The sequence below is a fragment of the Pyxicephalus adspersus genome, chromosome 1 (assembly GCF_032062135.1).
Source record: "Pyxicephalus adspersus chromosome 1, UCB_Pads_2.0, whole genome shotgun sequence".
Lineage (NCBI taxonomy): Eukaryota > Metazoa > Chordata > Amphibia > Anura > Pyxicephalidae > Pyxicephalus > Pyxicephalus adspersus.
This window is the reverse complement of record NC_092858.1, coordinates 73,288,482-73,315,082: the sequence shown is the minus strand read 5'-3', so window position 1 is coordinate 73,315,082 and position 26,601 is coordinate 73,288,482. Positions and strand designations below refer to the sequence as shown.

Below are 26,601 nucleotides of genomic sequence, written 5' to 3'. Positions count from 1 at the left end.
TTGCAGACAGCTATTCAGTCAGATAAAAATAATGACCTGAAATTTTGCAGTTAATGGAGTGTAATTCATTGGGTATTGATGGCTATGACCTGGAAATACATGAGGTCTCCCTGGTCATTTACATTATAGTGAGAGAACTTACAAGATTGCTGTGGAGTCTAATAAGTGTGGTGTAGAGTTTCCTTTACTAGCAAAACTGTTTCTTTGCTTTTCTTTTTCCTTGCCATTTCAGTTGAGAATAGGATATCCACGCATGGTAACAGGAGGTCTTAATTTCATCCACTGTAATTAATAAATATTAACTTAATACTAATTGTGTTTCAGAGGTGCCGGGGTGACCCTGTTGATTCTTTGATGTATATTTTTCTATATTGCTAGGGTTTACATACACTATGAATACATTAGTCATTACCTGTACCCATGGTACAGCAATAGTAACAACTGTAACCTGTGTTGCCACATTTCAGTGACATTTTTTTTGGGTGGCACCACAATACACTAAGGCACTGTACAGTGTTGCAGATAGTGGTGCATCTAGTAGTGTGACCCAAATGTAACCCTAAAATTTTTTTTGTGGCATATTCATGATTTATTCTCGAGAAACCAAAATGTTAAAACTAATGTAAATTATTTTTTCATGTTTTGCTGCAAATATTAATGTCCAGCTAAAGGCGTTCATGTGTGTGAACTGCACTAGTAATACATTATGAATGTTCTCAGATGCATTCTATACTGATTTCAAAGGCATTAGCTTACTGAAGCTCTTTAACATAGTCCCAAACTATATATATTTTTGTATATATATATTTATAATATAAAGTGGTGCCTCGGTTTAAGGTATTAATTGGTTCCAAAAAACACTTCTTAATCAGAAATTTTGTAACTGGAGTCAAATTTTTCCATAACAAATAAAGGAAATAGAAATAATCCGTTCTCATAACCAAAAAAATAAACATTTATTTTAAATACTGTACTGTACTATTTAACATATAGAAAATAATGTTACAGAGAAATCAAGAAAAACTTTACCTTTATTGAGGACTCTTTTTGGCTTATGGAAGACGGTGAGGAGGGTGGGGAGGAGGAGAGGGGTTAGTGTTTGGAATTGGAGTCCCCTTCCATAAGAACTTCTGGGAAGTTTTCTGGACTGGTATCTTTTCTTGAACGTTTTAATGGCATACACTTGAACCTGTCTTTGGCTCACTTGATCCCTGTCTCACTAGAAATCTGTCTAGTGAAATTTGCTTCTGTCTTTTCTAAAAAATTGTCCTGTAGTGAGACATCACATTATCGTTAAAAATGTTCATGGCACAGATTGCTACTGCTTTATTGGGAGTTTTTTCCACAAAATCTTGCACTTCCTCCCAAGCTCCACAAAATTTTGTCTTTATTGAGAAAGGGACATCTTCTCCTGACTTCTCCTCCACTGAAGCAAATTCCTCAACTCATGCTTCTGCTGTTCCTGCTGTAGGTCCTGAAGTTCTTGGGTGTCTTTGTGTTCCTCCACCAGCTCCTTCACGTTAGCATCATCCACCTCCAAGCCCAAGGACTTGCCAGAGACACAATGTCCTCAACAATAGGTGCATCAGGTTCATTCTCAGACCCCTTAATGTCCTGTCCTGGAATGCAATCGGGCCACAGATTTCCCCAAGCAGAATTCAGTGTTCTCTGAGATACTCCATTCAAGGCCTTATGATTGAGCTTGATGCAGCTAAAAATATTAAAAATGGTCTTTCTTAAACTCTCTAAGTGTTAGTGTCTGAAGTCACTTCAAAGCACCATTGTATAGTGACTTTGTGTAGAGTTTCATTAAATTAAGAAAGGACTTGCTGGATCAGATGAGTGGTGTTGGGTGGAAGAAATTTGACTTTTATGAAGGTGAGTTCACAAGAGTGAGCCTATCTTTCATAGGCTTGTTTCCAGGTAGGTCCTTTTCTTCTTCTGTTTTGTAGGTTCTTTTGGGCATCTTCTTCCAGAAGGGGCCGGTCTCATCACAGTTAAAAACTTGTTGCGGCACATACCACTCACTGTCCACAAAGTTTTTGAATTTCTTAATGTATCGTTCTGCTGCTGCTTTGTTCGAGCTAGCAGCCTCACCATGTCTCACAACGCTATGGATACCAGTGCGAAATGTAAACTTATGAAACCAGCCTCCACTGGCTACTTTAAATCCCTCAAGATACTCTTCGGTGTTTCCAGGGTTCTTCTTCACAAGATCGGTGTGCAGCTGCTTAGCTTTTGCACATATAATGGCCTCTGAGACTCTATCTCCAGCCAGCTGGTTCTCATTTATCCAAACGAGAAAGAGCTTCTCAACGTCTTCCATAACTTGAGGGTGTTTATTTCATCATTACAGCAACACCCTTAACTATATCAGCTTTCTTACAGGGGTCCTTACTAGCCAATATTGTACCGATGGTCATTGTCCATTTCCCAAAATGGTGGGCGAGATCAACCAGTCACATCCCAGCCTCATGCTTATGGATGATCTCCTTCTTCATCTCCAGTGTAATTTTCATGTGTTTCCGCTTCCCTGTCTCCTTTTTCTGGTTACTTTTTTGGGAACCATGAGGGATTAGGTATAGTATACCAGCACACACAGTATACAGCACACACAAAATTTTGCCAAAAAAAAAAAAAAAACACTTATCACAATAAAGCACAGCAATCTTTTGAGACACAGTCAGTGATGTTTACTAGGCAATGGATCCAAGCTGACTGAGGCTGTGGTAGCCTGAGTGACGTGAGACGAGCTAAGACAAGACAAGGCAAGACAAGCCAAGATGAGCCAAGCTAAGACAAGCCGAGCCAAGACATGATGAGCCGAGCGCATACAGTACATGTTGTAACCCGTGTTTCGTATCCGGAAGCTCCGCAAACAATATTTCATCCAAATTTTCTTTCATAACCTCAAAATTCTGTAACAAGATACTGTCGTAAACCGAGGTACCACACTATATATATATATATATATATATTTACTCAAAATTTATAGTAAACTTTTTTTAACTTTTTTATGTTGAGAATGATGTATTCTAAAGAAACAATATAGTCATAAGCAAGCAACATTTTTCACTAAAAATAAAGGCATTTTATTAGCTTTAGTGGTTGAATGTCCGTTATACATTCTTTATTTTGGATATAATAGTTTTATGTTGCCATGAAATGTACTGTAGTAGTTTAAAAGTTAAATTTATCTGTTTGAAGAAGAAATCCATGAAGACATATCAGAAAACAATTTTAAAAGGTACTCTCAGAAGTCAAGTTTGAACATACACCATTCATAGTGTATGTTTATGTCAAAGCTGCTCCTGTTTATAGTCTCTGCATATGTCCTTTGGTATATGTGAACACACTGTCAACTTCTGTTTGTCCTAAATTAAAACAAAACCTTAAGGAAATCTGTTTTGCTATTTCATACAACCCATACTTGGTCTGAAAGCTTTGCAAGTAATCTAAACGTACGTCTAAAGATGTGCTAGTTATTGCAATCGTTGTATTTCTTATCCGTCTTTGCTACTATCTAACTTCCAGTTTACATCTCAATTTTAGGCCCATGCGAAAAAGGCAGCACTAAAAGGTGGCTTAGAGAAAACAATAAGTCTCCGAAAGGATCTGTCTGAAATGCAAGAATGGATAGCACAAGCTGAAGAGGAATATTCTGAGAGGGACTTTGAGTACAAAACACCAGAGGAACTCCAAAAGGCATTGGAAGAGCTAAAGGTATCCAATTTACCATTCTTTATAGGGGGCTTTTACTCCTAAACAGTTTACCTTGTCGGAAAAATTGTTCATTGCTGCATGAAAACAGGCTGCTGCTGACCTCTTCAGCAAAGTTGTCTGGTTGTCTTATGGATCTAATTAGCTTCAAGGTTTTCTAAGATATTAAATTTTATTTCAGTACAACTGTACCTGGGGGTTCTTGTATTTTCTTCATAAATGAATGCTATTATGGAAAATTTTCAGTCTGTTACACCTCACTACAGATATGGTACTGATGGGTAAAGCTTAACTCCAACCTTACCTTGCAAAGTTGTACAGACTCCTCTCCTGTATTTTAATTGCTTATTTTGAATTTATTGCAAACTGTCAGCTTCTTTTAGTGTAAATTAGAAGTTGCAGCAGGTCAGATAGAACCCGCTTAGCAGTTAATAGTAATGTCACTTGATCTAAAATCGAGTATGTAAGGAGATATAATGGTTTGATTTAGTAATTATATTTGCATTTTGATGAAGAGGAAAAGTTAGAACCAGGTGAACAGATTAAATTATTTTCTACTTTCTAGGGCCTATCTTGTTATATCTTTGCTCACAGTTGTAATTTAACAAGGATGCTGATATTAAATGAAATACATTTTTATATATGTGGATCTATGTGGAAAATTACTAACTTTACTTACCTCTAATTATTGCATTTAGCTCTCGGTAGGTTTAGCAATACTTTAGGAATAGTCGAACAGGTGAGCATCCAGTTTAATGATTTTAAATATTTCCATTGTGTTACCTAACACAAAGAGCTGGACTATTTTTTTATCATTATTTTTTTTTCTTTCTCCAACCTTCATTCTCACTTAGGTCAGTAACTGTGAACTGTAGCTGAAGGCAACTGATTAGCTATTGTATGCTTCAATGACTGTTTGCCTTTTTCATGAGGAGCGTAATTATCAGCAGATAGCTAATTCTATTAGTAATAATAACTAATTGAAGGAAGAAACATCTTTTTGGGAATTTAGATTGTTCTTTAGAGATCTAAACAAATAAATCCTGAGTAAATTGAATGATTACCAGGATGCAGTCCTAATTGGATTTGCACAGATTTAACTACACAGCTAGAAGAGTGAAGTGCCAGAACCCACTATGCTGTATTTTTAGAAGGTGTTGGAAACTGGCAATCTATGCTGAAGTGCACTGATCTATCCAGAATATATATGCAGTATTCTGACCAAAAAGCAAATATAGAGGAGTCATTAACTATATTTTATGTAAGTGTAACTATAAGCCAGGGTATAAAAATGGAGGTAGGAATGAGCAAATTTGTTGTAAGTGTGCAAAATGTAAACTCATCGTAAACATAATACAATTAAACATCTGCATGGCATTGCATTCAAAGCAGATTTTCCACCACACAATAAAAGTTCTGATTATGCTGGCTGTGCCTTCCCCTTCACAAATCTCTTATTAAATGTAGGTGAAAAAGGCACCTGTACCATGCTTGTTTATATAATTGTTATTGTTTTCTTTTTTTTGTTCTCCTTCTGGTCTTTATTGCTTTTTTTTTCATTCACTCCTGTATTGTTTTTTTTTTTCTCTCCTGTTTTTTACTTTATCAGCTTTTTTGTATCTTTTTAGATCTCCTATACAAACCTTTTTTTTAATAAAATAAAGTTACCTGTAAGCAAAAAAAAAAATTTAAAAAACAATACTAACCTTATACCCTATCTTCTTCATTGCTGGGCAACACTACACTGCACTAATCTCCTGGAGAGACTCCTATGGAATGCAGAGAAAGTGAAATCCCATGGGAGGACACTCCAGCGCATTGAAAGAGCATATTCTCATAAGTATTCACCTGCTCTGCATTTCATGTCATTACATGTCACATGTGGTATTGTTGGTTGATATGCCATTTTTAAACCGTAAGTACCTTTACATATAGCAGAGAAAGTATCACCCTAAAACCTGTACATGAAGAATTATCAGCAGGGTTTGAGACTCAAAGGCAACAACAGGGGTTACTTTAGTGCAAGTGAAGCAATTTCTTTCAGTGGAAAGGATTAGAACCCTTATTGGCTTTCTACTGCTGTAAGGTCTGCATGTTTCCCTATGTTTTGGCCTGTGTTGATAAGCTTTTGTTGATTTAAAGTGGGGTTTTCATTCTCATCCAGGTTAGCAGGTCAGGTTATTATTATTATCCAATATTTATATAGAACCAACATATTATGCAGGGCTTTACAAAGTCCATAGCCATATCACTAGCTGTCCCTCGAAGTCCCTACCTCAGTTATATGTGTTTAGTATAATCTAAGATCAAATTTGGGGGGAAGCCAATTAAACTACCTGCATGTTTTTGGAATGTGGGAGAAAACTGAAGTACCCAGAGAAAACCCACGCTATTACAGGAAGAACCTGCAAACTTCATGCAGATAGTAACTTAGGACTTAGCGTTGCAAAGGCCAGCGTGCCGACATAACAATAACCCATAACAGTTTGCAGATCAGGAGTGGGTCCACCGCAGGTCAATGCACTTGTTCATTAATTCTAAATAATCTCACAAACATCTCACTCTTATGCTATTGACTCAAGCCCAAATCACATCTCTGTCCTGGTAATATCCAACATCAACACTGCAGAAATATTAAACAAGCAATGGTCCTGGTCTTTTTTTTTTTTTGGACTGTAGTAGATGTTAAAAGTAAGACAAAGGTTAGCAATACTTCAAGATGGAAGTAAGACATATTTAGGTATTACAGAGTGTGACAACCCAGAACAGCTAATCAGCATTAATAATTTTCTAGATATGACCATGATAAAGTGCGTTTTGGATTACAGCACTTTGCACATAATTATAGCACATAACACTTCCTTAAATAAAATTAACTGATGACATCTATTGCTTCTTTCTGGTGTATTACAAGTGGTTTCTGGATTTCTCATAACAGAAAAATATGCATCTCACATATGGTCATCCTAAATATTCATTAGAACATTGTAATAAAATTAACATTTAATTAATACAAAAATAGTGATCTAAATAGTTCAGCTGAATATCCAAATGCTTTGAGATTTTAGCAGCAAAGTGCAACTTCAAAAGGAGGAACTTTGCAAGATATATCTGATTATGCTGTCAACTCAATTGGCTTCTTTTTCTGTCTAAGAAATAATAGTGTTTTCTGCAACACAACTAAAAATATCTGTTTGTTATTTCAGAGGGCAAGAGAAGAAGCTGCACAGAAGAAGGATAAAGTTAAGCTTCTAACAGATTCTGTGAACAATTTTATTGCAACAGCACCACCTATTGCCCATGAACCTTTAAAGAAAGAGTTGAGTGTTCTGGTTAACAACTATGAAAGGCTTTGCAACAGACTGGATGGAAAGTGTGAAACTTTAGAGGTGAGCTATTTAACACTACACAGATTTTTTTAAGATCTTTAATTCTCTTTGTAATTCAGTAAAAACAATTCTTGTACACATGTCTGAATGTTTTCCAGTTGAAGAAAGACATGGTATTACCTGGGGAATACAGCAAGCATTACTTTGCTTGTTTAAAAAAGCAAATAACATACAGTAAATGTAGTTGTGTGCAGAGCAGATATTCAAGGCAGAATGTCCCATATATGTTAAGCTGCATACACACCTGCAATTTTTCTCGTTGGAAAGGATCTTTCACGATCCTTTCCAACGAGAAAAGTGAGGGTTACTATATTGACAGATGGAAAACATGATAATAAAAGGATGGTTAATTATTATCAGGTAATTCCTTGCAGTTGGATAGAATGTTATGCTACCGCAGAGGATTTTATTATCAGAAGCAGTGCAGATAATAGGAGTTTTATTCAATCAAATCCAATGTCACTGTAAGACACCTTTGGATGTGGATTACCCCAGTGCAACCCTGTAACATTGAGAACTTCAAGAGACTTTTATCTAGCTAAAATGATAAAGTTAATGACTGTCTAATAGTCTGCCTTCTAGAAGGAGTCTGCTCTGATGCCACACGCATATACACACAGGCTAACACAAGTGTTTGTGTTTTTTTGTAGCTATTTCAGGGATGATTTGCAGTAGCCATTTTGAAAGAGTCTAAAATACATTGCTGTTAATTTTTAAGGAACAGAATGGCATCTAGTAGCAAAGAATCAGTGACTAAAATATCAAATAGTTTTGCCATATGATGGTGAACAGATCAAGGTGCTGACATTGCAAGTAAACAGTTCTGCTTCACATCACATAACAGGTAGCATAGCAAACCCCATACAATGTTGAAATACAGTTAGTATCTGTGATATGAGATTACTAAAGTTACACATTTCAGAAGCTTACTATATTACGAGCTCAGTAGTGTCTGTAGTGCTGAGGGGAGTGAGTAGGAATTTATTTTAAACTGTAATCTTTGATAGAAAATTTGTATACCAACATATTAGTAATGCTTTACTTTTTGTATAGCACATTTCTGTCTTTTTCTCTTCTTTACCCTTTGGAACATTTAAATTATGTAAATCAACTTCTAATTTTTGGTATGTTTGATTATAATCTTCCGATATCTTGCTTTGTACAGGAGGTGTGGAAGTGTTGGCAAGAGCTATTATTTTATCTGGAAGCTGAAAACAAGTGGCTTAATGAAGTTGAGGAAAAGTTAAAAGCAACAGAGGGTGTGAAGGGATCACCAGAGGAAATCTCACAGACCTTGAAGGTAAATATTGAGCTTAGTATAGCTACATACAGATGCTAGTATTTTGTTATTCTAGATGAGACAAAATCTGTCCTCAGATATCACCCAGTGATCTGTCCTGACACCGAATGATCACTATGTTTCTATGCTGGAGGACACAGCAGATGCCTTTTACCCATCCTTTCCCTCTCCATACAAAAAACAGTGCTGTTTGTATAGTGCTTGTTTCTTCCAGCTGTCACTGACCTGGCATTTGAAGGGAAAGTCTATGACAAAAGGTTTCATAAATGTGCAGTAGTTCTTTATTTTGATATTATAGCATGGATTCATAAAATCTGTTAGCTTCAAGACTAAAGTTACAAAATAATCCTAAATGCATGCTGATTTTAAACACATTTAATGATCATTTGTAGTGTACAGGTAATGTTGAGAACTCTTGACTTTGTGCAGGCTGATATTTAAATTGAAGGTGACAAATGGGTGAATACTACTGATTGCTCAGCAGAAATGTAAATGTAATAAGTAAAATCAGTTTTTACTATACAGCTGTAATTTGCTGTAATTTTCCCTCACATGTGCCTAATTCTTTTTAAGCATACTGTACTGTAACCATATATATCTGAATCTGTTGCAAAATGCAAACTATTTTCTCTTTTTAAAGTACTTCTACAATATAAAGAATATTGAAAAGTTATCTGAAAAAAACTTTGTTCTAAGTAATGAAAATATTAGTTATGGACTGCTACATTATAGAGGACAAAAACACTCCTGAGTTAGAATCTTAACTAGGAGATGGTAAAACTCCATACCCTTTGCATGAATCGTCAGCAGGGTTTGTGACTCATATATGAGAGCAGGGTTACATGATAAGGCCAGACATTTTTTTTGTTCTGTTTTGGATGGAGTGGGGGAGGATGAAAACCCTTGTTGTTTCTGTACTGCTATACTGAAGAAAAAACAAGTTGGTCAAAGAGCAGATAAGAGCAATTTTAAGGCAACAAAGCCAGATACAATGTTAAAATGCAAAATGCTTTATTCACAGAGTCAATTTAAAATACCAGCAAAGAACATATATGTATTTAATAATAAATAGACTGTGCATATATTGTGATGTTGTGGGGATAAGCTTCTATTGTCAGTCCTGGACTCATCCCTGCAGTCCTGTACAATATATATCTCCAAAAGTGTGGAAAGTTACCTATGAGTTAGAGGTTTGTCCCCACTTCTAGTAGGTATGAAGTTGATGTTGTTCTGCAGAAATGGCTAGGCATGTTTTTGGTTTTCTTTTTCTTTTAGATTGTATTTGACCATTCACACTTTTAGTTATCAAGTGGTTATTAGCACCTCAGTACCACAATGGAAAAGCAACTGGTTCTTTAGAATATCTTGTTCACATTTTTATTTTGTAAAATGTTCCGCTCCAAGTTAAAATATTAATGTTTCTTGAGTCTAGGTCTGCTTTCAGGCACAGTGATAAAATCCCTTCTGAATTATGTGCTATATTTGAGAATAAAGTGTAAATGGAGCCTCACTTTACATTTTTTTCTATTGTTCCTAACCTGCCCATAGACAGATGGACGGGAGGCATTGTAGAATAAAGTCGGATTGGTACACATTTTTTTATCAGTTAGTGGTCTGGGATCTCTGTAAAAAGCCTCTAGCTATTTAAATTGGAGAAAAAGTCAATCATTCCATATGGAATTTTCCATCTAGCTTCACACATGGACAGACATGATCACTAGGGGGCGCTATGGCTTGCACGAAGGGGTTGTGAGCCCTGAGAAGGGCCAAGGCGCAGAGTCTAAGCAGTAACCAGGTTTTCTCCAGAGCCCCTGAAGGTGAGGATGTTGCACCGCTGGTTACTGCCAGGTTGCAGTCCTTGGGGCACACTAAATGGGGCAAAACACGGTACCAAATCTCAAAGCAGGAGGATAGTGGAGGAACCCCGGGGTTGAGGCAGGCAGCAAGCAAGAGAGGTCAGGTCACACGCCAAGGGTCAATTGCCAGGGATCCAGGAGACAGACACCAGTGACACAGGGGCCAATGTGGGCACAGGGGACACTGGAAGCAACAGGAGGCTTAGGTGACTCAGGGATATCCACAGACAGACAGGAACACTGGAACAGCAGAAGCTGGACAGAGGAAACACTAAATTAAGCACCAGGTGAACAGGAACTAGCTGAACAGAACTAGGGACTCGGCACAATGGAGACACATTGCACAAACACTGAGTGCAGCGTGTGAGCTAGCTAAATAGCCAGGGATGGTTAAGAGGCTATTTTCTGATTGGCCAGTGGATTGGACGGAATTGATAAAGACTGGAAACAGAGACACGGCCAGCGTCAGAACTGCCCGCATGCGCTGGAGAGAGGTGCCTGTGTTTTAGTGAGAAAGAGGTAAGTGTGACATCTAGGATGCATACTTGGCAAAAATGGTCATACATGTTTATACGATTCTACTAACATATCATCAGCTGATTTGTTTTAATTACTCATATACATAGGATTATTAACCATTTAGTATCTCTTTGTACTCGTATTTGAGTTTAAAATTGTTATTTAGTTTTAGTTAACATTTAAGTTTTTTTTTTCTTTAGTCTATAGAAAAGATTATGAAACACCCTGAAGACAATCGCAGTCAAATTAAAGAACTTGCACAGACATTGACAGATGGAGGTGTAATGGATGAATTGATCAATGAAAAAATAGAAATGTTCAATACTCGATGGGATGAAGTACAACAGGAGGTAACCTACAAATGTTATTGGATGCACTGATTGAGTTGTAATTATTATTAATGTATGAGTAAGAACCACAATGTGCAAGAGACACCATATAAATATACCAAATAAAACTGTATTTGCTAATATCTGTGGTAACATTTAAAATAACATAATCATAAGTTAAACAATTGCAAAATTAAAACAATGTATGTTGTCACATAATAAAGTAGGAAAGGATTCAAAATCTTTGTGCAAATTACTTTTTGAAACTTGATAGAGTCATCAGTGCTTTGAACTTCTAGCAGCTAGAATTCCATGGGCTCCAGAGAAATTGAGTACAGCAGAACCCTTCATGTCACATTGGTCACCAGATCAGTACTCCCTTGACCATTTCCCAAATTTGGCAGAACGTCTACCAGAGGAATATGACCATCCCAATCACCCTTACAAAGAGTTCAACTTCACTAGCCTGAGCTTTTTGAACTTCCGACTGACTTATCAAGACTATTCAAATCTTTTCAGGCTTGTCATGATTGCACATTTTTTTTAATGGGAAAGACTGTGCATGTGTTTGACAGACTGTGCATACTAAGCACAGATAACCTTGCTCCCCCCTGAGTATTTTAACCATTCACAAATACTAATTCACATAGAAAGGAGTTCCCTAACGTACAAGCTTAGATGAACAGATCATCATCCTTCAGATATAATGCTCTAACTCATCCCACTTTACTAATTTCACTTCTCATCCAACACTATGCAAAGTCCGGCATATAAACTTACCTATCCCTTAAGGGGCAGACAACCAGTTTACCAAAGTTGACTCCAACTAATTGCTAAACAACCTTTTACACCTGTATCTCTTCACCACCAGTTGCAAAGTTTGATTTTTTTCTCAAAGAGCTAATGTAATCATTTAGTCTGCAATACTATTAGCATAATGTGGTTTTAAAAACAAATAATGAATCAATCTGTGTTTTCCCATGTCGGGAATCGAAAATATCCCTTTGACTGGCTTCTAATAGTTTATTTTCTTGGTTTATTACCCACTATCGTTTTTCATTATTTAAGGAGAATGTAGGAGGCACACATGTAGAAGGATTGATTTGAAAAGCAGAGATCTCTAGCCTTATATAGTGTATTCCCTGTCTATGGCTACAGCATTTAAACATTTCCCAGTATACTTGCCTGCTAGCCTGAAAAAAATATTTAAGGAAGCCCCACTGTACCACTTACATCTCTCTGTGAAGTATAGTCCCTCTTTAAATTAACTCTAATTTATGGGAGCTCCCACCTTGGAACATATAAAGCACTCATCACACTGAAGCAGGTATGTCATGAGGCTGCCCATACCAATACCCAAGTAAATGTCGTCCAGTCTTTGAAAAGTACCACTTGTCAATGACTGTGTACTGAGACATGTGCCCAGTCTCCAACAACTCCTACATCATGCTCACAGTCTTTGACCATTTTCTGTAGCACTCTGCAGTCTTTGATCATCTCATATAGGATTTAGGAAGCATGTGACCTTCTCCTCCATTGGTCTCTTTGACATCATTAAAGTTGTCCGCCACTCAAAGCTAGCAGTCCTAATTTCAAGACCTTGGTTCTAATCCAACCAGTGATAATGTCTGTTTGAAGTTAGCATGTTCTTTCAATGCTTGCCCAAAGCATACTATTAGATTTATTAGCACCAGACCACGCTGGCTCAACTAAAATTTAAAGCCTGTTATATTAAAACACTATAGTACGAATAATGCATAGGTAGTGGTTACCTTGTGCAAACCAGATATTAAAATGATCAATCAATCATGGAATATATACAGAATTTATATGCACATCTTGACCCTTTCTGTACTAATCAAGATTCTGGATGTAAATGCAAAATTTTCATCCAGAATCATTTTATTGGATCATTTGATTGCCCATCCCATTGAAGGTCCAAAGGAGGTTTAGAATCTGTAGGGGATAATGCCAAGCTAACAGAGAAATTTAGATTTGCATATAACTATAGTTGTCTGTATCTCCTCATTGTTTTGACACACAGTTTTTACTCAAGTCAACACATTTTTGGATGGAGTTTCTTTATTATGTTCTTAGTTTAATTATGTAGAATTGTGACAGAGTATTTATACTGATTTGCCCTCACATATTCATTTAAGCAATAAATGTAGGTAAAATTACGAGATAGATCATGATTGATTGTCACATTTAAGTGCCTGTACAGGGCAAAACATCACTGCTGCTGTCATATACTGCAAGTTGAAATGTAATTAACTGGCACATTTTGTGTGTGGGAGCAAATCTATTGGCACAAGAAAGATGTTTATTTTTTCAGCACCAATGTTTTGACAAAAAGCTTTTCAAATATTAGTCGAACTTTGTAAGTATATAAATGCTCATCCACTCTCCTATATAAAACAATGATTACTGTAACATGTGCTCACCTCCAGTGCCACTACCTGTTGCTTTTAAACAGACAACTTCTTATTCACATAGTAATACACATATCCAAGGTTCAAGGATGATCGAAACCTAAATTTTTGTAGGACGTCCCAACTGGACTATGACATGCATTTCTTGCTGCCAGAAATACTCCTTTCATCTACAGATTATGGGCTTAATACACAAAATGTTCTGTTCATTTTGTCACAGGAAAAGGGACATTCACCAAACATTCTCTGGTGGAGAATCTTCTAGGTCCATGTGTTTTCAATGGCATTGATTGATTCTCCACCAGAGAATGTATAATACATTTTAGATTTACTTTGTTAATTACAGTTATTTAACTAATTTTTACAGGATTATATTCTCACTAAAATATTCAGTAAATTAACACAAATTGCGCAGGTGTGAAAATGTTATTTTTGCCTTGGAAATTTAACCAATATAAGTGTAAATTTGCCATTTATCAGTATGGGTTTCTCATAAATCTGAAATTTTATCTGCACTTTTTTTGCTAACCTTGACACATTATATAAGGTAATGCAAATCAAGAATTGGAGTTGAAGTTTTAAAATGGTAATACACTAGAGCGATTTTATGTTAATGTACATGTAAAGGTTACATCACAAAAAAAATTGCAGGGTTAGAGTTCATTATTTTGAGGTTCCCCTGCCTCTGGCCAGTCCTATTTTTACCTTCTCCAATCTAGAGGGATATTGCAAGCCAAACCTGCAGTCCCCTGAGCAAAACCTGTACTTGAGCCTTACACTTAGAATATAGTCATATGGGGAGTTTGCAGCTTCAATGTAAGGAGTATAAACCCTTGCAATAGTTTTTGTGAAACAAGTTTTATATCTAAAAAAAACTAAATCCATATTACAATGTATGTTATGAACTCATGTGACCCATCTAATAAAGCCCCAGGTGAACTGAAAACCTTGCATTACACTTTAAAACTAGCCAAAAAGCCACGGTGAGGGAATTCAAATCCAAATTTCAGACAAATTGATTTTTTCTTTTTTTTTAACTCTTCTCTTTCTCTTTAACTGCAATTGAAACTGTTCTTTGACTTTATTACTTGTCTGTAAGCTCCATTGAGCTACTGCAGAATGCATACAGTAGGAGCCGCGGCCCTGGTTTCTGGCAGCATTGGAATGGAGTGCATGACGGACACCTACTCCAGTGGTGTCTCTCTCCTCTCTGTTTGCTTTACCATTTACAAAGCTCAGCCACACCATCATCACAGGCTATACTCCATGCCCTGTAAATAATAATACAGAGGGAATGGGTGGAAGTACAACGCTCGGACTAGTGTCTGTCATAGGCACTGTTCTGATACAACTTCTGTTCCCTGTATGTACTTACACAAGCTCAAAGGAGCTTACAGGCAAGTATTAAAGTACGAAAACACCTATTTAATGGCCTGTTGTAAAAATCAATGTGCCTGCATGTTTTAAAATGGCAATTAGTATAATTGACACTTTACAGACATTTGATAGTGGCAAAGGCCATAGGCCACAATGGCGATTAGTGAAACTGATCACCATTTTTAAAATAAATGCTAATGAAAAGTACTGGGATTGGGACTGGCCCAGATATGCTACTTTCAACGACATTTTGATGACAATCAGCTACTCTATTCAACTGAATTGAGTTTCTGATTGCGACTTTAGTAAAAGTATTATATCATGATCAAAGAACTTACTGGCACCAAATAACATCTGATTGCCCTTTTATAAATCTGGCATTTTAAAAGTGATAAAAGTAAAAAGTAATAAACCAAGAGGTAGCAACATGCCATCACTACCACCTCTTTATAGACTCCTATGCATTTTTGTTCCAACGTTAGGTAAACATGAATTCCATAACAGTGATCAGATAGTCCCCAAAACATTAGAGAAAATTATTTATATATTTATATATTTTAGGCATACCACCACTTAGCTGGAGTCCATCCAATACCCTCCCTAGCAAAGCACACTTATTATTCATTTTCTATATGTATGTTAGAACTTGTGCATGCATGTCTACACATCTTTAGCCCATGGTAAATAGAAGGAGGATTAAACTGGCTGTTAGTGCACAATCAATGCACTGGCATATGGGAATAAGCTTTAGTAAATCAGGCCCAGTATGTTTTAATCTTTTTAATGCATGCCAATCCTTCTTTTTTTCTGAGTAGCTCAGATCTTAGCACATGGACTCTTTTGTAGTTGGAGTTTGCAAAGTCATGAGGATAAAAGTATAGGACAGGCAAAAAGCCTCACTACAAATGTCCTCTATGGTTATGTGCATATCCTTTAATTAGTGACAGAGAAAATGAATTCCATATATTCACAACATAAATACTTCTAGCTTTTATTTAAAAAGAAAAAAATGTATTCTGTTTGTATGTCCCCCTAGGAACTAGAAAAATACTATTTAAAACAATAAACCAAAAACAAATTTTTTCTAACGCCGCTAGATACGTGCGGGTAGAGGTCACTAGTGTCCCAGGTTAGATTCATGACTAGGGCACTATCTGCATATAATTTGTATGTTCTCCCTGTGATTGTGTGGGTTTCTTCCATATATTCATACAGATAGGTAAATTGGCTTCTTCCTAAATTGACCTTAATGTAAATGGCTTATGACTATGGTAGGGACATTAGATTGTGAGCTTATGTAATATACCAGTACTAAACAAATACAGTATTACTAATAGGTGTGACCAAGAATATTCATTACAGGATTACTTTGGCCAGTATGGTTTTTGCTATTACTGCTATTTAATAGTAAAGAGTGTTCAGTGATTTGCCTTACTGTTTTTCCATTGTCATACATGACTATTGGTCTGCTTAACTGACTTATCAATAAAGCCTTTACACTTCTTATGCCAAAACTGATTTAATCCCAGCAGCTGTTCAGCAATAATGCAGATTGCCAGCTTGACATACATATAGCTAGCAAAATGAAACATGGTTTTGCAAATATACACCAGAAAGCAGGCAAAACAATTGACTTTTAAATAAATTTTATAGAAGATTGGTACTTTTACCAGTTCAAGGTAAAGTAATTTCTTTGCTGGGTTTGTAAAGGCCTACATTGATGGGCTTTTGTTTGGTTCAAACAGGTTGTCTCAGAAGTGTCTCAATCCCAGACTTCATATACACATCACATTTTTCTCACCCAATATGAATGGTCATGCTCATCTCAGGCCAAACAGACATGTGTATAGTGGTCCCCCGACATTGTTCATTGATCTGTCTTGGTGGAGCTATAAATGACCAATAGGCATGGCATTGCAGGAGAGCACAGGGGAGTGCCACTCACTGATCCTCCTCCCTCCCCTCTCATTAGAACAGAATAAGTACTGTGTGTACAGCGTTTGTTCATTCATCCGTCACTGGAAACAATCACAAAATTGTTTCCAGGGACCAATATTCCACATGTGTACATAGCTTAATACCATTGAAGTAAACCCAAAGCCCATGGACACAGGCCCTAAGATACCTGTTCTGTACATGTTCCCTTGTTACCCCTGTTCACCTGCCAAAGTCTAAAAATTACCAGAAACATAGGGAGCTTATGACCTTTTTTCTACAATGCAACACTTGCCTGAGCTGCCAATGATTATGCCTCATTGCTGTCATATGGGGTTCGGGGATGTGTCTTTAGCCTCTTGTAAGTTCCAGTTAAAAAGATTCTAGACGCACTTTGGCAGGTGCAACGGATAACGGAGAAGAACAGTAAAAAGGTAAATTCAGCCTCCAACATGTTACTATGCCTGATGGGGACAAAATGCAGATTCACAAAAATAATTTAAAAGTTGTACTAAATAAAAAAACACACTGTAGTTTGCCTTATACCTAATTGTTTTTTAATATTAATTTTACGTAAGGGGCCGGGAACTAAACACATTCCAGCTACTTTTCACCTGTTGTAATAGAGTTTACCAAATATTACTTTGTCAAAAATATTCATTTTCTTGAATGAAGAAAGAGAATAAGGCTATGGTCATATTGGTGATAAGGTTGTGGTGTGGTTATTTCATGCTTCCTTATTCTGAGGGAAGACGCTACATGTACCATCCACCCATGGCAGCTCAGTAGCGAATGAATGGGGATGGTAGTATGCAGTTCTGTAACTCTCATTGACGCATTCTGCAAACAGAACCAGCTCTACCGTACAAGCCGCTGAAAAACTGGCACAAATCCTTGTTTTATTTTAAACCTGGGCTGCAGAAATGACAGATAGAATCTGAATATTGGTCACTGGTTTTCTATAACTTGCTTTCTATAGGTCAACTCCTAAATACAATTATACAATCAGTGTTAGTAATTTTTAATAAGCCTGTCTGTATAAATTTGATCTGTAGAAGATAAGTGCAGGTTACACAATTATTAAATTCAGTATAATGCCTATAGAAATACTTTTCCTAACATAATTTGGTTTTTGATCATGTTCAATTAGATTAAAGTGACTCCTGCCACATTCAGTCCCAAATGCTTTCATTCCTCATCTTGTTACTAGTTACTTGTTGCTCTGACTTCAGTTCTGAGACTTACACAGGCTTGGTGACCGTGACCCTATTCTCAGTACATGAAATCTCTTGAACTACATAATGAGATCAGTGAGAAGTGGGATAGGCCTCAGAACAGCAGATTACAACATTCAGAAGAGGTTTCCTTTTAACAATTTAGCAGTGCCTTACCGACGTGCTGAAAAGAGCTTTCAGTCTCCATTTTAAATGACTTCTCAATTTATTGCCAAGGCTGTCTTAATGAGTGTCAGAAGTCATCGAAGTTCATCTTACAAAAAGGTGTTCGCTCTGTTTTAACCCATGTTTCTCATGCAAATGAAACTGATAGAGAAAAATAACGTATTTCCTTTCTTCATTGCAGGCCGTAAGGAGACAAAAGGTTCTTGAACAAAGTATTCAGTCTGCCCAGGAGACTGACAAAGCTATTCGCCTAATTCAGGAATCCCTCGGTACCATAGACAGACAATTGACGGCCTATATTTCTGACAGAGTTGATGCAGGCCAGGTTCCCCAGGAAGCACAGGTAGGGTCAGGTTAACCACTTGCAATTGATTTCTAACTGCTTAAAATGTCCAGTTCAAAGCCTGTTGTTGAAGCTAATAAAAAATATATACCATAAATGTACAGATCGCTTAGTGATTATTGTGCACTCAAGTTCTGGGACCAGAAATCAACACATTCTTGCATTGTATTAAGGAAAATGTCAAGAACTGCTCTGAAAAATTCAATATTCTTTTTTTCTAAAAAATGCATAGCTACACAGCGTCTGTTGATTTTCACTCGGACCTGAAAAACAATTTGCTTTGCTACAGTGACTATTGTTCACATGCTGTAAAGCTGATTACTGTGAATGGCCCTGTGAATCATCCCTTGGTTACCTAATCAGATTTGACGTTGTGTCACTTGTGTGAGATGACCTTGCATCCTTTGAAAAATTGCAGAGTGTCATATACACAGCAACATGCAAAGTGGAACTGTTTGCCTGACTTGGTAGATATTAAAGTGGAACTCCAGCCATATCTCTACTTTTATAGTAAGAGTAAAGACAACAATAAAAAGTTTTAACCCTTCCCATGGTATGAAAAACATAAGGCTCACAAAAGACAACACAGAAAATAATATCTAACTTAGTACAGTGGTGGTAAAAGCATTGATGCCTGAGTTAGATTACTTTTGGCACTGTCTGCTAATATTAAACATATATTTAGTTTCCCATGGCCAAGCAACAGTAAGCAATGGGTATTTCTGACCATTTCTGAGAAAGCATGCCATGCCTCAGTGCATATGTGTGTGTGTCTTTTTGCATATTTCTAGCTAGTGATATCTGATTAATTTAAATTTTGCAATATTGGGGATTTACAGGAGTGTGGGTTTCAGGTGTTTTTTTGGTGGAGTTATTTATTTCTCCATAGAGTATGAACTACTCCATGTCTTTTACAGGAGATCATAGATAAAAGTATAAGGCTCAGGTGTGCTGTACAAATCAAGCATCACCAATAAATGTTTTTTTTATAGGATAAGCACAAGTTTTATTTAAGTTGAACTGCTTTAAATCAAATTAAAATCAATAGCCCATTAACAGTTAAACAGTAACCCAGCTTTCTTTACTCATCCTTAATCTATGGGTATCCCCTGCAGTGATTTCCTTCCTGGGCAGTATCATTAAATCTGCCTCCTCTGTGCAGCTTGGGTTTAGAGCTTTACTACCCCTTTAAAGTTTAAACTGAATTCACCCTTTATCACTCCTTTATCTCAGCTATGTTCAAGAATGCATAAACTGATAGAAGGTTCTTACTTTTATGTCCTCATTAAATTTTAAAGTACAATGCTTATGTAAACCCTGAATTACACATGGTAATTCACAGAAGTAAAGACAAAAATCATGATTCCATTATCAGCAAAAAGGATACTGTTAAATATCAATATCTTCTAATAGTGGCATCTTTATATTGTACTTCTTTAATGTGTTGCCTTTCAAGAAGTAGAGATGCACATTTTTCTATAACATTATTTACACAATATGTTATGTATTTCCTCTTACCTTTTTTATGGTGACATTGTATTTAGTTTTCCTGGCAGTGTATATTGAATTTAGTGGGCTTCTTACACCATCATGTGGTCATATGACTGTACTGCTTTCCATCACAAATATGCTAGCAAAAGAAATACAACTGATATTATGTTTACAATCAAAGCATGAAAAATTGTGGATATAACAGAAGATATGATTAGAATGATATGATTTTTATTCTGCTAAATGTTGCAGCGCTTATTATAACCGTAATTGTAACAGTAAACTCTGCTTGAAGGTGGTTTTCTAGCTAAAGCTAGCTAAAGATTGAGCATAGTTCAATTGTGGAACATGTAGTGAAGTGGAAATGGCCATATTACATGTAAATAAAAATTTTGGTGCCTATGGAAGAGCAGGGAATATCCTTAGCCTTATCGGTTTCAAACATACATGTTAAAAGAGGATCAGCATATTTTAAATAATTCATCAGTATATGGTAAAGAGTATGAATAGTCTAACATTTCCAATTTTATATATAATAGGAAATTAATAAAAGCCCCATCATGTTATTCCTTGTAGGTTGTGGGACATTTACCATTACTGTCTGAAGGATCCAACATAAATGAAAGAAAAGCTTTTTAAAGAGAATTCCCATAATAAACCGTTTAACAAGAAACAAGTTACCCCATTAGAGGATATCCCTTATCCTTTTCTCTGGTGACTACTCTATAATATCAGATTTCCCATCCTTTTCATTCTTGGTGACCGTGGTCATCAGGACAAGCAGAAGAATCTCTCAAGTGGAGTCACAGACAGCTACAAAAACTTTAAGATTTAACCCATTCCCTTCCCATTTCCTTTTTGTATAGACAGCTTTATTGTTGTGTATCAGCATCTCAAAACTGTTTGACCCCTAAGCAACCCTTGAAATAATTTTCAGGTCTTGGGGAACCCCTACTAAAATCAATTTTTGTGAGGGTAAACTTTATGTGGCCCCCTAAATTGGTGGATAGTTTTAAGAATGCCCATGTTACAGTGGTGGTTAAAATACCATTTTTATAGTCATAGGTCCAGCAGTATAATGTGGCATTGGCCTGAGCACTATGCAGGCATCATCAATAAGAAGTCAATCAGCCACAGTTCCATGAATCTCAATCAACCTCTGTAGGAACCCTGGGGTTTCTACAGTACCCTGGATGAGAATGGTTCCATTATATACTATACTGCTAATCTAGGAGTTTGGGACGCATCAAAAAACAATGAACTTCCTGTGTGTTTGATATCACATGCCAAAAGTTACTATATTGGTAATAACTGTAGTAATAATTCCACCCTGCCTCTGGTCCATGTCACCTTTTGTTGTAACTTACGGGTAAAACATTCTTAACAAATTATTATTAATAATATTTATCAAAGTGTCTCAAATAATTTACTTTTATATTTTGGGAGCAACCAAATTCATCCCAACTCTGAACAAATTGTTGTAAGTGAATGTTTTATCATATTGTAATAATGCAGATGGTATTTATTTTTAACACTTTGACAGTTTTAGGTGTTATTATGTTTTTCATGATCCTGTATTACAAACTGTCAAATTACTTCTGTTTGAGGGTTGAAACACTCAGAAGAGCTTCTATTTTGAACCCTTTATAGATTTTTGCTTACTGCAAGCAGCTACCTATTACATTTTAATTTATCTATAGATAACTAAATTGGCAGCTATAGGACTGAAATTATATTGCCACATAAAAAAAGAAAACAATAATGTTCAATTGTGACAGAAACCAGCTGATATACAAAAAGATCCCTGCCCAGCTATAACAAAATTGGCAGACTGTTTCTAATATATGCCCCTTTCTTTGACTATCAGTATCCCTTTATTCATCAGCAGACATTTACTGTATATACATGGTGGTTCTCTTGTTGGGCCTGACACAGCAGACATTTACTGTGTATACATGGTGGTTCTCAAGGCTGGACACTTTCAATAGTAAACTTGGGTGATCCAGCAAACCTCCAATGGATCTGGTGCAGGGTTGAAAATGTTTGGTAACAAAAAGTAATCACCTTTTGGGAAATCCATTCCAGGTTTGCTTGATCACCCAACCTTACTGATCAAATGGCATCACATGTGTGTCCAAAAAAGAGGTATTACATTTGATTATATAATGTATATTTATATATACATATATATAAAAAATGATAAACATATATTTATATACATATATATAAAAAAGAGGTATAAACACCACCTGTGTTTATACCTCTTTTTAGACATATCCTATAAAAATTACTAAATCATTTTTCTTTTTTTACTAACGTTTTTGACTTGCCACAAATGTGAGAAATGTCAGTGTTATTTAGATCTAATAAACCAGTCTAATGTTACCTGCAATCACCTAAACTGTCAACTGAATATTTATAGTAAATGATAAATTCAGCCAAGGAACTGCATATATTATTGCACAAATTGTACTGTATCACTGCAGGCATGATTCATCCATTTTGACATTCTATTTTTAATACTGAAAACTTCCATAAAGTATTTCTAGGTACACAGTGAATTCTTGTGTTTTATTACCTATATTATTTTTAGTCTTTTCTTGCTAAAAGTTTGAAAAATAAAAGTAAATGTTTTCTTCTTAAAATAGAATAAACAATAGTAAACTGTGCATATCCCAGCATCAATAATCCTGTTACCCTGATGGTCTTGGATTTAGTATTCACAGGGAGCATTTTACATACCTGCACCATCATAAATGAGTATATGCACTTCTCTCAGCAGCTGAGTTCCAAAAATAAATAATCAATGTCATTAACTAATGGAATAGATTAAACAATTGAGAACAATTATCTGTCTCAGGTATGTGTAATGGTTTGTAATGGAAATCTGTCCTGAGAGAACTATAGGAGCTACCATTGCTAACCTCCTTCTGAAAATGTCTGATATGAATTCTTTGCACAACACGCTTTTTATCTTTATTTTACTCCTGTCTGCAGCCTTTTTACCCAATTTTTGTGATGTGATGTGTAAATAAGATTAAAACAAAATCTGTACCACCATTGTACTCCATAGGACTTCAAACCACAGATTCTGCCCATTGGCAATTGCTTAGACCATAGATCAGTCTTCTGACTTTTGAAGTCTTAACTCTTTATCTTCATAGTTGACCTTGTACTTCTTCAGCTCTCCTGGTTCCTAATGAGGAATAATTCCAATCTCGGCAGTACTTCTGTACTCAGTCATCCTTTTAGGAGCAATCTCACTCTGCAGGTGAAACATCATGTCCAGAATAATAGTATTTCAAGTTTACGTGAAAAAAGAAAGACATACTGCATGCAGTAGGTGTTAATTAAAATCAACTAAAAAATCAATAAAAACTATATTATAAATAATTTTAAAAATCAGGCCAGTCTTGTTAGCTGACTTTCTTAAAGCACAGGAACCAGGGGAGCTACCCGATCTGCAGGGCACAGAGATTAAAATTGCCATGTCTGGTGCTGCACTAAGTATCCAAATAACTAATTCAAACGTGTGTAGACCAGCAAAACAGTTGGACTAAGCTCCTGGGGTCAGTTATTTGGACAATGATCAAATCTATGGGCCTTATTTTTTAAGGCTCTCCAAGACTGGAGAAGATACAATATCGCGGGGGAACTGGGTAATACAGCAAACCTGAAAAGAATTTGGTGCAGGATTGAAAACATTTACTAACACATAGCAAATGATTTTTAAGATGTCTGTTTCAGGTTTGCTGGATCATCCAGGTTCTCCCATGATAGTCTATCTTCTCCAGTCTTGGGGAGTGTTAATAAATCATGTGTTAAAGTGTTACAGAGTATAACAGTGTTGTGGCTTTTTATGTTAAACTAATTGACTAAAAGTGCTGGTTGTCTGGCAGACTATGGGTTACATATTCCTAAATCCCTAACCCAAATCAAGCCTACAGGTGATTGCTTGATTTGTATTGTTATTTAGAGTTGGTAACACTAAGAAGGTGGAATCAAAGAAGCAGCTATAGTTTTTAGAAAAACTGTGGTTGAAACCAAGAGTTATAAATTCCCTATGACAAACAATAGCATGTTGGGTAAATACCATGCTTTTACCCATATGAATTCTAACAACAAATTAAAAAAAGTTTTAAGTGATACTACAGTAAACTTATATATGATCAGTTTCCATGGAATAGTGTATTTATCATATTTCTTTGCACTCCTTTAACAAATAAACTCAGTAGAGAGTACTAAGAAAGTGAATGTTGGGTAGACTGATTGAATCGTACCACGCAGATAAGATACATTGGAAAAGTCACACTGAATTAATAATTTCCATCTGACAAGCAGTGATTACTTTTGGAAATAGCTACCGATTCAGAATACATGACTCAATAAACTGAAAAAGCTAAAAAAAATAATAAACAGACCACAATTCCTACCTTAGCACCATTAACAGTCACAGAGCTCTGAATCAAACTGCTACATTTGCTACTCAGATCAGAATCAAATATTGTGTAAACATCATTCAGTAATGTAGATTCTACATTCCAATCACTCACAGACACATAGAGTAGCAAGGATATACACAAATTATAGTGTTAGAAAAATAGTTTTGTATGCTAGTAAATACTGTATTTCAGTGGAAAGTTTGTCATGTTCGAGGTCTCCAAAGTAACCATATTTTTATTGTACTGCTTAGATTTATTTAATGTTTAAATACAAACTCACAGTATTTGCCATATTTTATGTTATATTGTGAACATATTTTCACTGTTTTTACATAGTGAAGGCTATATATATTTAGGATTAACAAGTTGCTAAGTCATAAATTTAATATTAGGACCCCATCACCTGCTATTGTTTGTTTTAGTTATTGATATTTATTGTTTCTTTTACCAAAGCAGTTTAGCCATATATAGGATTTTGAGGTTGTAAATTACAAGTTACTGTATAACCTAGAGGTCCCCAACTCCCGGTTGTCTGACAGGTGGGCCGCAGCTCTGGCCGGTGCACCCCCCAGCAAGGTTGGGAGAAGGACCCTGCTTGGGGGGGCAAACCTGCCAGACCCACGGACCATGTCTCCCAGAGACATCGCAGGCTCAGAGTGCTGGGCAGGTTCTGATATCCTATTAACCGTCCCAATCTTCCATGGGAGACTGGGTGAGTTCTGGCATCATGACGTCACTCTGAGGGGAAGTTTCCTCAACTTTTAGTGACACACGGCTCCACGCGCAGTCTGTGAGATAAGTGGTTGGTGGGCTTCAAATGGTTGGGGACCACTGGTATAACTCAAATCTGGTAGCTAGGCCACATAGTGGTCAACCTGTCTGTGGTAAGACTTGATGAGGAGACTAATGGGACTAAACACAATTCCAAGCCTTTGTTACTAACACTTCACTTGTAATAGGGAAAGGTATAACTGTAAACCCCCCCCCCCTTCCTAATATAAGCCATTTACTGTCCCAGCAGACTTCAACTTCAACTGTACAGTATGGACTCTAAAAGGCATGGTGGGACCTTCCTAGTCTATATATATATGTTTTTCCCTGTCATGCATTATACTTCCCATATTATGTTTACTTGTTATCAAATAAGATACCACTAACCTTTTTTTTTTTTTCCAATAGAAAATACAGTCAGAGTTATTAAGCCACGAGATTAGTTTGGATGAAATGAAAAAAAGAATCCAGGGAAAAGAAATGTCTAAAAAAGTTCTTTTACAGATTGAAATCGCTCAGGTAAGCAAATTACTTTTATTTTATTAGTATTGTTACCATATAAAGTAGAAAATATTCAGTATGAAAATGAGCAAAGCTTTTATTTAAATTTTGTCCCAAATCTAGACAGCCTCTCTCACAGGGCCTGATTGTTCTCCAAGGCTGAAGAGGATACACTTTCATCAGTGAACCAACCTGGTTCATCAGTGAACCAACCTGGTTCATCAGTGAACCAACCTGGTTCATCAGTGAACCAACCTGGTTCATCAGTGAACCATCCAGGTTCACTGATGAAAGTGTAAACCTGGAATGGATTTTTCAAAATGCAATTGCTGTTTGTTAGCAAATGTTTTCAATCGTGAACCAGATCCAATCCAGGTTTGGTGGATCACCATTGTTTACTGATGAAAGTGTATCCTCTTCAGCCTTGGAGAGCTTTAATAAATCAAGTCCACAGTTCTAGGTTTTGCATATAGTGGTTAAATGTCATTTTTCTACCTGTGAATTTGTTTCCAAGCCGAGACGAGAAGTCCAAAGACTGTACTTGCAGCTATACATGACTAAACACATGAAAAGGTCAGATATTTTATACACTTATAATAGACATTATCATGTGAAAACACTAAGTGTCTTACATTGTAAAACACCATGTGGCAATGAAAAATTATGCCAAGTTAGTGTTACAGCTGACTGGTATCATTGGAATCGAATCTTTTATGTGAGCCAAAACCTAATTCAAGTCTTACAGCAGTCTTTGCTTTGGTAATAGCATAGGTGCATGGTAAAACTGTGGATTGAC

The 26,601-nt window shown here is 36.3% G+C and overlaps 2 protein-coding genes across 8 annotated transcripts in view; both read left to right on the top strand.

Moving 5' to 3' along the window:
• LOC140325724 (dystrophin-like) overlaps positions 1-1,524 on the top strand; it is a gene marked incomplete in the record, with an annotated part of 175,314 nt that extends 173,790 nt beyond the window's left edge. Inside the window, 1 exon segment of the mRNA XM_072403762.1 lies at positions 1,315-1,524. Coding sequence (XP_072259863.1) covers positions 1,315-1,524 — 210 coding nt within the window.
• Positions 1,525-3,556: 2,032 nt separating this feature from the next.
• DMD (dystrophin) overlaps positions 3,557-26,601 on the top strand; it is a 721,719-nt gene continuing 698,674 nt past the window's right edge. For 5 of the 7 annotated variants that reach the window (XM_072414251.1, XM_072414268.1, XM_072414235.1 and 2 more), the window contains exons 1-6: positions 3,557-3,723; positions 6,927-7,109; positions 8,275-8,409; positions 10,985-11,134; positions 18,439-18,600; positions 25,713-25,823. In XM_072414251.1, the coding sequence (XP_072270352.1) occupies positions 3,625-3,723; positions 6,927-7,109; positions 8,275-8,409; positions 10,985-11,134; positions 18,439-18,600; positions 25,713-25,823 (840 nt within the window). In that variant the 5' untranslated portion in view covers positions 3,557-3,624. Of the gene's footprint in view, positions 3,724-6,926; positions 7,110-8,274; positions 8,410-10,984; positions 11,135-18,230; positions 18,357-18,438; positions 18,601-25,712; positions 25,824-26,601 lie in introns of those variants that run through there. The other 2 variants (XM_072414277.1, XM_072414293.1) reach the window with 1 other exon arrangement.